The sequence below is a fragment of the Hemibagrus wyckioides genome, linkage group LG09, assembly GCF_019097595.1.
Source record: "Hemibagrus wyckioides isolate EC202008001 linkage group LG09, SWU_Hwy_1.0, whole genome shotgun sequence".
Taxonomy (NCBI): Eukaryota; Metazoa; Chordata; class Actinopteri; order Siluriformes; family Bagridae; genus Hemibagrus; species Hemibagrus wyckioides.
The window spans coordinates 23,315,552-23,332,681 of record NC_080718.1 but is presented as its reverse complement, the minus strand read 5'-3'; the positions used below and the strand labels follow the sequence as shown (position 1 = coordinate 23,332,681).

The 17,130-nt window shown below is 35.5% G+C and overlaps 1 protein-coding gene across 1 annotated transcript in view; it reads left to right on the top strand.

The window, feature by feature from the left end:
- Positions 1-17,130, top strand: part of alk (ALK receptor tyrosine kinase) — a 410,764-nt gene that overhangs the window by 167,053 nt on the left and 226,581 nt on the right. The window contains exon 2 of the mRNA XM_058399951.1: positions 15,342-15,455. Within this exon, the coding sequence (XP_058255934.1) occupies positions 15,342-15,455 (114 nt within the window). The remainder of the gene's footprint in view (positions 1-15,341; positions 15,456-17,130) is intronic.

Below are 17,130 nucleotides of genomic sequence, written 5' to 3'. Positions count from 1 at the left end.
CTTGCTGTATTGCATTAAACCCTCCGATTATGGGAAAGCAGGGAGGCGTATCGCTAAATCACGTCCACTTTCATACAGCGTTGGCATTTTATTGATGGATGGTGTTTGTTCCTCCGTGTTCTGAATGCTACAGCTAGGCAGCTTGCTCCAGTGTCAGGCATCCGGAGTACATTAAGTCCTTGGGCTAAGCAAATCTTTTTTTAAAAAAATAATATGCATTGAGTTGTGCTGTTTTGAATAGGAGGATATGGTTTTGTATAACCTGATTTTAATACTGCACTGTATTACAGGATTGGAGGTTTAGTCACAGTGCATTAGTGTATCATTATGTATTTATGGATAATGCATAAATCAGTGATGCTCGCTCTCATGCCTGAGGTTGAAATGCATTTGCACACTTTGCATTTTCTCTGCTCTGAGATGAAAACAGTCATGTAATTGCCGGGTGAGGCGTTTAGACCTTGTGTTTACATCGCTGGTCAGGGATGGGCGTTTCAGATATGAATTCGTTTCATGATTTGGTAATGTGATAGGGTATGGCATTTAAAATCTTAGGATGACGTTTCAATAACAGTACACATTAAAACTTACTTAAATATGTACTAAAGGTAAGTTAAGGCATGTACAAATCACTAATTAATGCAGAGCTAACATTAACTATGCCATTATCAGGCTAATAAATTCATACGTAAATAATGACCACCTGTATATGAATTATTTAATATGAATCATTTAATTTGTTCGTCTAATTTGCCTCAAGCAGTTCAACTGTGTACACGAACATTGCTGGATTACTTTCACTTCAGTTTACACCGAGCCTCCTTAATGCACATAGAAACACCCGTAATTTAATCTCAACCTATTTTACGTTGTTCTTTCATTCATCATTCATTGTGTTTCCCGTCATATCCTGTAGTACATGTGGTACGTGCTCTGGGTGGCTTGGACCTGCTCCTTTACCCATAAGGGTGAAATGAATACAGGCAGATTTATTCATTTAGTGCACACTGTTATCTAATAACAGTCTGTTATAATATTATTTAACAGTGTTTTGGTCTTAGATAGAGCATGTTTAATTTATTTTACCCTTTTGTGTTAATTACTACATTATTTAACTAACTTAAAGTGGTATTTATTCACGTATGAGTCTTTGTTGTAGTTAAGCTTAGTTGATTAGTTAGTAACTTATCATTAGTTCATATTTAAGAAAGTATTAATTCAGGTATTAGTGCATGATAATTCACACAGCCTTTGCGTACCTGTTTGGCATTCTGGTTTTTACTCTAGTATTTTGGATAATGCCTCTATATTGCTGTTTTTCTGATCACCTGATGTTTTGTGTCTCCTGCAATTTCATCAGTTTCTGACTGAATGAAGACAGAATGTAGCTAGTTAGTTTAAAATCAACTCGCTAACCTAAAATAATAATAATAATAAAAAAAGGTCTGATTGTTGAACCTGTTGACATGCCATGCAGCTACAAATAGAAAACTAATGACTAATGCTTGCTTTGTTCGCCATCATCATCATCCACAACAACAACAGCAGCAGCAACAAAACCCCTGAAATCATAGTGATTATATAACTCAGATGATTTAAACACATACACATACAAACACCTGCACAGTACATGCCTGCTGAAGTCAGATTTACTGTAAACATCTGTAAACTCATTAATATTCTACAATGTTCAGGTCAGTATTTAAACATGAGTTTCCAACGTTACTAATTTGCATTTAAATAAGAAATTACTTTATGACTGCCAAGTGCACTCCATCATAAAATCTATAAAATATCCTGTTGCTGTTTCCTTCCTCAATTCATTTTTATAGTGTATCCCTGTAAATGAACTAGGTTTCGCCTTGAAGTACAAGCAGAAGCATCTACAGCATTCTAGTGTTTATGGGGTGTTAGTCACAAAAGGTTAAACTCCCTCCTACTGTATAACCGTAACTCATAACTTCATGCGCTTTACTGCCTGCCTCTTCCTGTCAATGAGGCAGTGAAACATGAGTCTACTTTCATCATCCCCACATTCCTGCCCACTGCTGACGCCGACTGTGCTGTGAGACACTGCTGGAGGTTAAAAATGATGACCTGGCTTATTAAAAATTCTCAGTAATGATTTCTCTCATTTGTAGGTGTCTCTCACAGCGTTTAGTGGAGCTGATGTGCATCATCATCATCATCATCATCATCATCTGCATTATTGTCATCATCCATCCATCAAATGAGCAAGAGGTAAAATTGGAGTGTGATTTCACTGTGAATGCCCAGGTACACAAATCCAGAGTCAGATGATGTAAGTGCAATTTCATGCCCAGAAAAGTCAAACGATGTGTTTGGGTGCATTGCATTCTGGAATGTAGACACAGCATGGGGGGAAAAAAAAAATCATGCTTATAATGCTAATGCTATAATGCTTAAACCTGTGTACATGTGAAAAATACGTTAGGACTGATTTATTTCTGTGGAAGTGGTAGAGTGGCCAGCCATTGGACAAATAAATAAGGAAATAAATAAGTAGATAGATAGATAGATAGATAGATAGATAGATAGATAGATAGATAGATAGATAGATAGATAGATAGATAGATAGATTTGAAGGTTGAAGTTCAAAAAACTATGATAAAGGATACATAAGCAGATAAATAGATACATAAATAAATAAAATAATTTATTAAGACTACCACATACTACTACTACTACTACTACTACTACTACTAATAATAATAATAATAATAATAATAATAATAATAATAATTATTATTATTATTATTATTATTATTATTATTAAGAAGAAGAAAAAGATAAAATAATTTTGGATGGTTATATATGCTTTTAAATGCAAATATATAACTATCTATACAACACTCCGATACATTTAAGAGAAAATATCAGCCCTTAAATGTAACCTTATTCCGCAGTTCTGTTGAATTCTGATTGGTCAGAAGGTATTGTTTAACTATTAATGAGCTTGATCGTATACATTATCATTTATTTAGAAACACACAAACAGATTTTCCAAAATGTGTGTAACGGGTGATATAGTAACATTTTCTGTAAGGACATTTTTTATTTATTTATTTGTTTATTTTTATTGTTGAATTGTTTTATTGATCGTTTTTGGAAGGATTCTCCAGTGTATTAAAGTTAAAGTTGTATGGCTTCACGGCTTTTGAGAATTTTGTTTTATTCTCTTATTAACTAAAAGAGTAAAAGAGAGACAAAGGTAGCTGAGGGAATACCTATTTAAAGCTAATGTAAGTGATAATTTTTTTCACAGATGTTCCACAACGTTAAACATAACTCTAAACAAATAAAATGTATGATGTCATTCTTTAATACCGTATTAAATCCTTGGCAACATTCAGTGGAATAATATATATCACTCGGGATAAAACACTGTGCTTGTTATAGGAAAGTAATTGACTTGGGTGTGGTAACAGAAGCGGCTCAGGGTAATGTAACGTGTCAGAGCATTAACAACCTGATTCTCTACATAAAGCCAACAATTTGCATGCTATGTTTTACACTTTCTACTGATTCTTATGTATCCAGAAGGTAAACAGCAACAGGTTTTCATTTTTTCCCCCATTTCATTTCCATTTTCTTCATCTTACTTTTTTTTTTTTTTTTTTTTTTTTGCTTCATCGCACTTTTCTGACAGAATTACATGATTCTTTGCCCAAAGCAGAAGTACATAGTGGCTGGCTGGTTTTTCAGACATAGCATTTTTCTAGTCAGTTTTTTCTTCAGTCTTATCTACTTTTGCACTCTTAAACAATCTTCGCTCTCTTCCCAAGTGTTGATGCTGCTATTGATGCAAGCATCATTATAGGTCCTGATTAAAGCTAATAGTTTGTCATTAAGCTATGAGACCTGTTGAGTAAGTAAAAGAACTGACAGACTGCTTGATGTGCTCTGCTCTAGTGGGACTTTCTCCAGCTCCTGTTAGATAGTCTGCTGAAGTGGAACAGCCAGACAGATGTTCTGCGAAATTAAACGAGGGCCGTAGTTTGCTTTCACAAAATTTCTGCCACTTTTCCACTCATCAGCAATGATATAAAAAATAGATTGGTTCATTACCCATTCTGATCTACAGCACGCCTGTGACTTTCTCAACAGAGGCATTCTGGAGATGAACACCTGCTTGTGCCGATAAGGCATGCACACCCATTTAGACTGGTTAACACACTAACAGAAGATGTGCTGGAACTGCTGTCAGGTGCCATCCAATTATTCAGATTGGTTCTGATATGGTGATGTTGATTGATTTCAATGTGCTTCTTTTCATATCTCATTACCATTATGGGATATTAATTGAGACTGAGTTCGGGTGCCAGGGTGAGACTTACGGCACACTGGGTACCAGCAACAGATTGTGACCCAATTTCTATAGCTCTGGCTTTGGAGTGGTTCAAATATTTGTTTTCATTAAACTCTTAAACTTCCTGCATTGCTCAGGGGTCAGTTTCACAGTCTTTAGCTACATAACTAACTTGACTTTCTGTACTTTCACTGTAGATGATTATGAATAATTCATAATAGTTTCTGTGTAAAATCTGGAAACATTTAAAGCATTTGCATGAAATGAATGCTTGGGATTTGCTTATAAAACGTTATTAGACAGAATGTCTGAAATCATAAAGATCCACCATTCACTACTTGGAAAATATAATATGCTATAAATTCACTGCCCAGGGTTGCCAGTTCTCAGCAAAATGTCCTAAGCCAAAGTAAATGTAATAGATGGCACCTGAAACTAGATCAGGCGATATTGGAGGTATATGTCATAACAGATACAATATATTTTAGGTTTAATAGAAAAAAAAACCACACACACAATAGTTTTACTCCCCTTACTTGAAAATACATTGACCTCTTTTCCTACTGATGTCCCTGAACGGTCGACCTCGACATGACAGCAGAGTTAATTCACCTACGCACCTACTGTCCTGAATCCTGGTTTTAAGAATTCTTATTTACAACAATACACTGTTTAAATTTCTATTTTCCCTTTCCCATAGATTATGATTGCTGAAACTGATCAGGTTTAACTATTAATCTATTATCGTTTGCTATAAAGTAAGATCTTGCTATTTTTTAAACAACACTCATAGATTTGCTTTTTCATCACAGATCCCGGTTCCAAAAACCCAATGTGGTGTAAAGAACAAAAACTTGGCAACCCTGTTTGGGTCTCAATCTCCCTCTCATTTGACATCTCCTGGCAACCAGGAGACAAATCTGACCAATCAGATTTGAAAAAAAAACAAAGAAAAGAAAAATATTTAAAAATAAATAAATAGAATAGAAACATAGAAATGAGAAAAATAGAAACATAGAAATGGAAGAAAGATGAAAAGGGATTGAGAAGAAATAAGAAAGAAAGATAAAAAAAAAATAAAAAAAACAGCAGCAAAAACAATACACAGAGTTGGCGACAACACTATTCTTCTTTTAAATATCAATTTGGAAAAAGATGACAAAAGACAACCAAGAATTTAATGGTAAATATACAGTATGACCTTTGCTCAAAGTGGCTGTTATCAGTAATCATTTAAAAAATATCCATAGCAGCTCTGAGGACAATTTGTGTGAACTAACTCCAAAATCGGAGGCTGTACGAGGTTTTTTTTTTTTTGTATTGTATTGTATTGTATTGTATTGGCCATCGGACACGTCTGACAAGTGACAATGATGAAACGGTGTATACACTACAACTGTGAACACAGTGTTTTAAGATTGTACCCTCTGGGGAAATTAGAGTTCTAGTTGAGCTTTACTTTGCTATTGAACTCCTAAAGTCAATTCTGAGACTCCTGTATATACACAAGGCTCTTAAGGAATACTTAGAGTTGAGAGTAATTCACTCCGTTCCTAGTCAATAACTTGAAAAAGTCGATAGACTTTTACTGATAATAGAAAACAAATATGTCTTATTCAAACTTCTGCCAATCTTTGACAGTTGTGAGCACGGTCTGACCTCCCAGTGGATGAAAAAAATAAAAGTCGCTTAATTGATGAACAAATAGAGCAAGTCACGGGAGGTACTATCTATAAAACAATATGTTAAAGGTCAGTCACCGAAGGGATTTAATGCTTGTTTTTTTCTTGAAGTAACTGATGATTTCTTTCTCCATTACTAGCGAATTCGCCCTAGAAATGAAAAGCCAATGGAAATGGATGCAGTAATCCTACATTTCCATCATGAAAATGATTCTGACTGCATTTTCACAAATTCTGTTAACACAATGACTTCAGCACAGCTAGATGAGTTACAGGATGAGTTTGATGCACAGAAATAGCACGCAGCTGCAAGATCGGTAACTTGTTGCTTTTGCAAAATCATCATGTCAGGGGAAAAAAACATAACAATCAGTGGCGTAATGAAATGAGGCATGAGAAGAAAATTATATGTCTGTTCTTAGTCTCTGTAACTACTGGGCTTGAAAATGACAAAATAGTTTCATAATTATGAACTCAAAAAATATGTTGGAAAAAAAAAAAAGAGTTTTAATGTTTCCTGTGAGATATATATAGTATAGATTTGCTCCCACAATTGTTTTGATACTTTAATATCTACCAAAAAAATATAATAATATGAATTAACATTAAATAAATAAATAAATAAATAATACAAACAAAAAATGGTTTTCTGTACATGAAAAAAAAAGTACAAAATTGTATAAGTTTACACAATTTCCACAAAATCTCCAAAAAGCATCTGAGGTAAGAAAAAAATGAAAAACTATCACAATATTCAATTCAAATTGTACAATATTCAACCTGTCCACTGTCACATAGCAGCTTTAAAAAAAAATAGAACAAAATGGAATAATAATTCTAAACTTCTAAACAAAATTGTTATTCATTCATATTCACCCCTAATGAGGCAAAGGTGGCAAGGAAAATCCCCCTGCAACTTCATGGGGAGAAAACTTTAACTCAAAAGGGAACCCATCCTCATCTGTGTGAACCTAAATGTTGTGATTATAAATAATTTCTTATGTATAACTGTACACTGCATAGTCAGTTACACTTGCGCAAGTAATATCTATAGTATATCATCATATCACTTCTTAATAATTCATAGTTTTCATTATGACCGTAATAAATGCTATGGGATATGAGATGTCAATGCTTTGCTTTGTCATTGCAATCCTGCTGTATAAATCCTTAGATATGAAGATTGAGAAAGAAGATAGAAGATAGTAGAAGTAGAGACTTGGAAGAGAGACCAAAAAGCTAAAGATCAAGTTCATCAATAAGTGATAATATTCTTGATGAACTTAATTCAGTTTATTTTAATGTTATTTGTAACAGACACAGAGCAGATTTACAGAAATTCGGATGTAGATGTAAATCCGTAATGAACCAGCCGGGTGATGAGGCGAGGAAACACTTCCTGAGATGACCCGAGGAAGAAACTTGACACAAAATGGAACTCGTCCTTTTCTGGGTGATGGCAAGAGTGAGTTTACAAATGATTACTCTTAGACAGCTGTGTGCTGTAAAGTCAAACAGTACTCTACAAAACAGAAATGTGCTCTTTTAAGAAAGAGACTATGATGAAGCCACAAAAAACGACTTTTTCCTTCTATTTTGATGTCAAGTTGGCATAACACCTGAGTCAAGTGGCAATTCAGACACTTTTCACAATCACTTCTGTTAGAAAATCATGTCAGTAGGGGAAAAAAAAAAAGTTTTTTATGACAGCAGTCGTTATGATAGTGGATACGTTTTTTTTTGCTCACTGCAATATGATTCATGTGTGGAAAAAATAAAAAATAAAAGAAGTAGTACCTCTGAAGTACCCATGTACACCAGATAAAGAAACGCTGTCGTTGAATGAAGTTCTGAGAAGATGATTATAATTATTATTATTATTTTTCATAAATGATATTCCACGAATCACTGATTCTACGGGAGATAATCTTTTAGATCACCTTGACTAACTTTAATTAAAAAGCCACTATGTTTTGTATCACTATGAATGATCATAATGCTTTACTTGAGATGCTCTCATAAGGCGAACATTCGCTTTATGTAATAATATTAAATTAGATTTTATAATACTGTGTATTGTGGAATACGGTGGATGATTTGTGGAAGAAAAGCTGACAAAGAATACAAATGCAAGTGAGTTCAAGCCACTTAAAATTCTATTGGAAACCTTGATAAGATTAGTTCATAATGATTCATAACTACTTACTATACTACTGTTGAATGCTTGGTCAGATATTGTTGATTAAGTTTCTTCAACAGCAGCTACAAACAGTAGTTTGGGCTTCAGTTGGCTTCAGTGTGAACAAGAACGATCCGTTTTGTTGAAAAAAGAAAAAAAAAAAAGATTTGTTCACAAACAAAACACCACCGTTGTTTGTTTTTTGTTTTGACGCTTCCTTGAACATAAAAACCAAAATGGCAATACCGGAGTTCAATTTGCGATCTATTCAGAGAGGTTATAAAAGAGCGGAGAGTACTTATTAAAGGGTCAAGGATGGGAATGGCCATGACCTTTCCATAAAACTGAACAGTGGCATTTGTGACAGTCTAGAAAGAAAAAAGACAAACTCAGACAGACGGCATCCTTGTGGAATATTCTGGCTCAAAAATCAGGCTTGTAAAAAAAAAAATAAAAAATAAAGGCTGCAGCCACATTTCATGTAAACAATCCTGGAATGATGTGCCAATTACCTTTATCTGGTTTGATTTCAAACAAATTCTGAATTTACAGCTATAACCTTCAGGGACTGGCATTAAACTGTAGTACATACTAGAAAGCAAGTAAACAACATCACTCAGAACTCCTAGCATTACAGATAGTGAAAAAATACAATCATGAAACAAATGACAGCATTTATTTTTCTTTTATCATAAGGAATATTTATTAAGTGAGGCTCTGAATAGTGATGAGTCAGAATTAGTAGTTTCGGAGGATTTTTAGTAGCTATGTTTTGCCTTTAATAATGTGTAATACATCCGTTAATTATTTAATAATGGGTAAAAATGTACTTCATTTTTGGTCTAAAGAGGATTAGCCACAAATATTCTTTATATGAAGTGCATGATATCGATCTGATTTAAGTCTTTTTTTTTTTTTTTTTTTAAACCAGGAACGAATAATCATCAGCTCTGGATATGGAGTTATCATGGTCAATGATTCTGAATACAGACTACTGGCAATTATACATGCTTTAACGAGTTAAACTTTTTCTAATCGAGAAAATGCAAAAGCAGATCTACTGCCTTACATTCCACTCCACCAGGAAGTAGTGGAGTATTTTCTGCTCATTTTCCCGCCAACTGCCAGTAACAGTAGCACTTGGTGACCGTGATCTATTTCACACTCATCAATAAATCAAGAAACCCATGTGTCCCTCGTTTAGACATAGTTGGTTTCACACTGGTCTGGTCTGGTCTGGTTTCAGATTCACTTGATTCTATCAGACCTTCTTACATCATAATAAACACAGCCGTATCATATTTATTGGTATTATTTTGGTGCTATTATGTACAGTAAGGCTTCTCAGCTCTTCTGTGTCCCACAGTGTTCCCCTGCCATTCATGGTACACGTGTTGGGGAAACTAATGATATTGTCATCGACTAAAAGAGATGCACAGGGTACTTTACTTCCTGAACAAGTGTAGACCCGAGTACAAGCTGCATTCACGCTCATGGGAATCAAGGCACAGTTCCAGTGCAACCGAACTCACACCACATCCAGGTTTGGTTCAAAGGTGCGCTTCCTGTCCACATGACAGCTTTCACATTACCCGTTTTTCATGCTTTGTTTCAAACTAAAGCTCCAGTGTGAAAGCCCTCTAAGAATCACATTTCTACTATATATTTGCCCTTCCACCTTTCCGTTTCTACGGCACCATATATCCGTAATAAACAACTCTACAAATCTGTTTAACTGTGTCTTCTGTTGCTGCCCCGGATTACTTAGCACCATGTGGAGCAATGTCTACTTTAAGATAAACTAATCAATAATGATGCTGATCCTCTAGCGGCTGCGGCCGTGCAGAACCCCGAGGCTCGGTGCTGTTCTGGGACAGGGAGGCTGTAATGAGGTGTGCATGAGTGTGTCAGTGGACTCAGAGAAATCTACCGCACATGGGCAGAATACTAGAGAGGTCCAGCTTGACTCTTGAGCCTGACAGAAATCAATGCGCTCCTTTGTGTTATAGCCAGTTTAATTCAGCCGCTGATTTTTTTTTCCCCCTACCTCCTCCTTGGTTGGCTTAGACGAGCATTTAATGATCCACAGAGAAAGGACGGGTAATATGTATCCACATCCAGCCTTAATTAATATAAAGGGAGGAAGCTGCAATGACATGCAAGCTGTTCCACCAGGGGCATGGTGGTTAAGGAACTGTGTCAGGGAAGGGGATTTGTATCCATGGTGCGGTTTTCTTTCTTTATTTTTTTATCCTTAATTAAAAAAAAAAGATCTGTATATTGGATAGAGGTTTAATAATAATAATAATGATGATGATGATAATAATAATAATAATAATTATTGTTATTGTTGTTTTTAAATACAGAAAACCATTTTTAGTGTTATTATTATTATTATTATTATTATTTAAACACTAAAAAATGGTTTTCTGTATTTAAAAAAATAAAAAAAAAGTACAAAAGCATCTGAGAAAAAAAAAAATCATTATTATTATTATAAAAATGTATTTCTTTCTTTCTTTATTTATTTATTTTACAATAAGGTGCAATTATCCAAAACACAAAATAGTAGTACATGATATACTGTACATTTACATTTCACGACCTCATGTCATGAGGTCGTGAAAATAAAATATATAGTCTTCCCAGTAAAAGTCCACACAGCAGTTCTCCCTTCTGCCCAAATTCCATGCTTTCTGCTGCCTTTTACTACAAAACATTCAACTAAATGCAGAAAAAATGGGCATTACAGCATGAGGTCCAATTTTATTTTAAGCTTCTAAACAATGAGGGTAAAAGCCTTCTTGTTAAATTAACCCCATATTTCAGTGACTAATGTGGTCATTACAGCAGGAAATATCCCTAAATTTATATATTTGCAATATACTAGACTGCTATTAGGTGCTTATTTGAATTTATACAGAATCACATCAGTATTCTTTACATGTATTTATTTTATTTTAGTTTATTTTGCTTTTGTTTCATCGTCTTGCATTTGGAAAGAGGAAAAAATAATCTGCTTCTCCTATTCTCATTTTCTATGAAAATAAATAGGGTTTGCAGGATCAAGTGCTATTTTATAAGCTGCCGAATAACAAGTCTGGAAGTGATATTGTTATAAGAAAGCAAATTTACAGCGATTGACACGATGATTAGAACTCATGGTATTCACGCAGCAATATCTTTGCTAGGCAATTTGCTATTCGATGGTTATTTCACTACTTGCCATCTTCCCATTTACGCATAATTGTATTGGTCTTTCTTTAAATCTATTTATTTTGCCATTTGCTTTTTTTATGTTACATTGTATTGCAAAAAAAAAAAAAAAAAATATCTCAAGAAATTCTGGCAACTTTGGAGATGGTGATATGCACACATCACATAGTATTAATCTTAATGGCTCCAGAAAATACTTGCATTAGCTGACAAAAGTATGCATATTGATGTATCCTTTGAATTTACTGAGCGGATTTTTTTGTAAGGAAATAAAAAGCTCAGACTTCCAAGGGTATGGCTTAACAAGAGTTTAACAAGAGTTCAGGTTGAGAATGTAGCAGGTAATAAGGACTGGCACCTTTTCTGTCTGAGTGTTCCTCGGGTATAGATATGACGGCTATTATAAATGCTCATTATACCCAAGGATTGTCTAAAGCACCTTTCATCATCTTTAAAATGTTGAATGTGTTATTTACCCAACTAAAAATCTTCTTTGTGCTGAAACTGTCAGATGTCAAAAGTTCCTTTGGTTCATTTTGACATAGGCAGACTGTGTTTCTGGAGAGTTTTCAAAGAGCCATAACCAGCTCTTGGCACATGCATCTGACACTTCAGAGGTAGTTTGATATCTGATAGAGCATCTCTTAGCGCTACTCCCCACACTCCTTCATGGGTAATGACTTTATTACTGGACCATTGAAACACTGCCAAACAAAGCTCATGATTGAAGCACTACATCATTTTCCATCAAACATGTCAGGTTTTCTCCTCCACACAGAGTTTGATATTGAGCGCTTGTTATTTATTTCATTGTTTTTTCAACCAGATGAAGGTTGCTGCAGCTGAGCAGGTCTGAGATTTGAGCTCTGAGGGGAAACAGGGTGACGAGGAAGGAGCTGGCGAGGGCCTCATTGATCAGATGATGGAGTGCTGGTGTGTTTTTCCCAGATAGAGACCAATCGAGCTTCGGGCAGCCGTGTGATGAGTGGAAAACAGCTGTACAGGACAAATGAGAGAAAAATGAGAAATGAGGGAAATTAGGGAAATTGAGGTAACTAGAGAACAGCGGTACTGCTTTTGCACTAGTATTGTTGACACCAGTGCAAGACTTTTTAGCGTAGCTTATGAGAGTGCTGAATAGAGACAAATGAAGCAGGTGAAGGCGTCATTGTGCGTCGGCTTCACACTGCATTCGGCTTAGCGTTTATGAAAGTCAAGCTGTGTTTACTATTGATCTTCTCTTAATGGTCATTTACAATGATTAAAGAGTTTAGGCAAGTCCAAATTCCTCAGAGGCCCCAGTGTACTGGCACACACTCTCCGTTCATTACTCTCTAAAAGGAAAGGGAATGACCCTTGGCAGGCCCTAATACACTGGCTGATCTGAGTGTGAGTCTAGTCCATATTAACATACTGCAACTCAAAGCTGCTCATTAGGTAGGAAAGCTTGTAAGACGTCTGCTTGTAATTATACAATTATAAACTCTGTGTACAGTTACAAAAAAAAAAGGCCTGACTCAGGCTTTGTGGTTTAGTCGCATTTTTATGGAATGTTAAGATTTATAGGAATAATGTCAGGCAGGAAAAGCTTTGAGGGAACATTACCTAATGCATCAAGGCAGATTTTATGCCTTTTCACCACTTGGTAATTCAAGCCACTGTAGAATATTTCAAAGACATAAAATCTAAAGTTATGAATGCCACACAGTCATATCTGATGCCGTTTCGAATTGATCCATTTAATCTAACACTTTATACCGCAACAGAAATTGAAGACAGGCGAATATTTGTATAGCTTATAGCTTACATGAATCACTGGAAACAGCATGCATTACTTTGCCTTCCTCAGGATGAAAAATTGTACAATTTTAGGTTCAAATCTGACACAGCATTTGGGGATTGCATTTATTTTGCATCCCTGTTTTGACCTTATACCCTCCTAGCAAATGTTCATGCAGCTAAGTGGCTGAAAGTCATTCATTGTTAATGAGAGCAGCTGATGTATAGCAACAGGAGTTGTGTTTGATCTGAGCTTAACTTTATTCAAATGAGTAGCCAAGTGAAAAGGCGGCTCTCGATAGGAGGGACACTTGTTGGTGGTATGCTTATTTCAAGCTATGTTTTTCTAGTTAACACACCTGTAAAAATACAGTATAATGAGATATATATACCTTGTTTTGAAGAAAAATCACCTGATCTGTTGTCCAGTGAGTGGTTCTCCAGCCACCCTTGTAACATTCAGGAGACATTGTCTGCAGTGGGGCTTGAACCTGGATTTCGTGGTTATCGCGATCACCCGTGCTTAGTTTATCAGACCCACAAGCAGGATAAATTAAAAGCGCTTCTTTATTAACACACCTATAACAAAGACAGATACAAAGGAACTGGTATATATATATATATATTTGTCCTATATATATATATATATATATATATATAGGACAAATCATTAGGGTAAATGGAGAACAGGTGACAAGGTGGGAAAGCGGAACAATAGGAAGGGCGTGGCACAACACATGGGGACTACTGAAACAAAAAAGCAGACTATGGCAACTGTCACAGTAGCTCCTGACATAACTATTTACTTTACTCAGCTATATCAGACTAGCCACTCTCAGAAATTAAGGAACCATATTATTGCACTTTTCTTTGTCTTCAGGTTGATACCACCAAGATTACATCTTTGTACTGCTTGGTATCTTTATATCTAAGAATGCAAGGTAACTATGGCATGAAACCAGCAAAGTAAGTAAAAAGAAAAGGTGCTGCACAGATCAAGGGTTAATGGTTTCTGAAGTGCTGCTGAAAAGCCTCCTTTCAGTGGTTTTGCTTAGAAGAACAAACTGAAGAACCTTCCGGGGTTTTAATGACCAGTTGCCTTTTAAATACATTTATATGTTTAGTCAGCTGTGCCTGGCTTTCTGTCTCTTTTATACGCTTAAAAACAGAGGTTATGTGTTTTGTATGGAAGCCTCATATAGAACCCCCACCCCCACCCCCCAAAACAAAAAGGTTCTATGTAGAATCTTTAGAGAGCAATGAACCTTTTTATATTACAACATTTTTAGAATTCAAAGATAAAGTAAGGTGAAATCAGTGCTATTACTTTTTTGGAAATGTTATTATGTTTTGAAATGTTTATGAATTACATATTTTGAAATGCTTAAATAAGAGTTTTGCTGTTTATCTGTTATGAATAATATATACATAATAATCTGTTTGAATTTGCTGTATTTTCCTGTCAACATTTGGCTGCTACGATAATACTACTACTAATAAAATAAATAATAATAATAATAATAATAATTAAGGAGTACATGATGGGTTGATGGTTAGCATGTTTGCCTCACACCACCAGGGTTAGGGGTTTGATCTGTGCATTGGGGGTTTCCTCCAGGTACTCCAGTTTCCTCCCTCACTCCAAACACACACATTGTAGGTTGATTGGCATCTCTAAATTGTATAGTGTGTGAATGGGTGTGTTTGTGATAGGATAACTATCTTAACTTAACCCTGCAACCCAGTATGATAAGCGGTGTAGAGATTTAATGGACAGATGGACGTTAATAATAATAATAATAATAATAATAATAATAATAATAATAATAATAATAATAATAATAATAATAATAATAATAAAGTATCCATAAATAATTTCTGACTTCACTTCAGAGCACCTCACTGAGTCCTTTTTAATGAACCTTCTACATAAAGAATCATTTTGGGGTACTATATATGAATCAAGTGATAGAATCATTCCTTTTAACAATATAAAAAAGACTTTTCAGTGTGTTTTTTCTTTAAGGCATGTTCTGCAGCCACAAGTTGTAATGCTCATTTCATTTCATGGAGCAGAACACCTGCAACACTGCAGCATGTAGCGTAATATACTTTATAAATCCATATCACAACATGCACTACCTTTACTTTGCAGCAGCTTCAACAGTCAGAAATAGCGGAAACACTGATGCTTCACTGCGCTACTGGAACTTCTCCTGGATAGCAGAGGACATTCTTGGCTTCCCAGAGGACACGTCAACCAGTTTGGGTAAGTCATCTGCTTTTAAAAGGCTTTCATTTAGAGAAAAAAAATAGCACTTTATAGGATGTGATGTGTGTCAGGAGCTTCCTGTCACCACTTATATGCATCTCTGCCTTATTAAACACTCAGTATTACAATGTCTGAATGTCTGAGCTGGCATGTGTGGAAAGCAAGAATATTAGTCTAACAGAAATAAAGTATTTTAGGTGAATATGATGAGAGAGTGATATAAATAGAATAAGACAGGCATGAGGATAGAAAGCCTGAAAGAATTCGCTGCCCAACTGAATACCGAACATTCACAATGCATTGAGGATTTAACAATTAATAAAGCACTAATAGACTTCTTTTTATTACAAAATATTTTTTTTTCCTTTTTCTCCAGTTTATATGTATTTGGCTGCTGATATGCCATGGGCGCTGTTATTGATTTGATACACGTAGGTTTAGATTCCTAGACCCGGTCTAAAGACACTAGAAAAGCAATACATGCAGTAAAGGAGAACTAACTGAAAATAGCCTTTATTTGTCACATATACATTACTGCACAGAGAAATTCATTCCTTGCATATCGCATCATTGGAGGTTTAGGGTCAGAGCGCGGGGTCAGCCTTGATGCAGCACCCCTGGAGCAGGGGTGGTGGCTGAGGGTTGCTTAAGGGCCCAACAGTGGCAGCTTGGGAGTGCTGGGGCTTGAACCTTGATCTTCTGAGCAACAACCCAGAGCCTTAACCACTTGAGATACCACCGGCCCCAGTGTTGTTGCTGGCGGTTAACGAAAAACCCTGTATATTCCCTCTCTCTGGTTTCCACTATGCTGTTTTAACATGTCTGTGCTGATTGTGCAGAATAGATTTAATGGTAATTATCATTTCCATTCATTTACCATTACACTTAATTGTAGGCCCATTTAATCCTTTTGTTTGTCTTCTCTTTCACATTACATTTTTTTAAATTATTATTTTCATCTGAAAATTTTCAGTGGCATCCCTAATAAAGTTAACAGGTGTTACCGATGCTTCTGGCAGTCACTTAATTTAATATTAGAAACTTCAAACGTCTTCGAATAACCTAGTCGAGGAGAGGTGGATGAAGGTGTGGAAATTGCTTTTATTTGCTGAACAACTGAAAACAAACAACAAAAAAAATGCAATACAAAAAGCGGACTACTGAAAAAAAATACAGGAATCAAACAGAAGCTAGACAACAAACTGATTGTAGAAGGAGGCTTAAAACGGGCAACTGACTTAGACACCAATTAATAAAAACATAGAAGAGGTGCACAACTGAATGAGGGAAATGAAACACACAACCAAAGGAAGAGTTATTCGAAATCTGTAGGGTTGCCCTCTGGAGGTGTGGCAGGGAAATGTCCCAGATAACCATCAACAGAGCTGTCAATCATTCCACACTTATTGTTAAGTAATTACTTCACACTCTCAAACACTGTCACTGATACTGTCAAATGAGGATGAGGTTGCCTTTTGAGTCTGGTTCCTCTCAAGATTTCTTCCTCTTACTATCTAAGGGAGTTTTTCCTTGCCATAGTCGTTATTATTAGTATTAATAATTAATACAAATAAATTTAAATAGACACCGATCAGGCATAACATTACACCAAATATTGTGTTGGTCCACCATTTTGCTGCCCAAACAGCTCTGACCCATCATGCACTGTGTA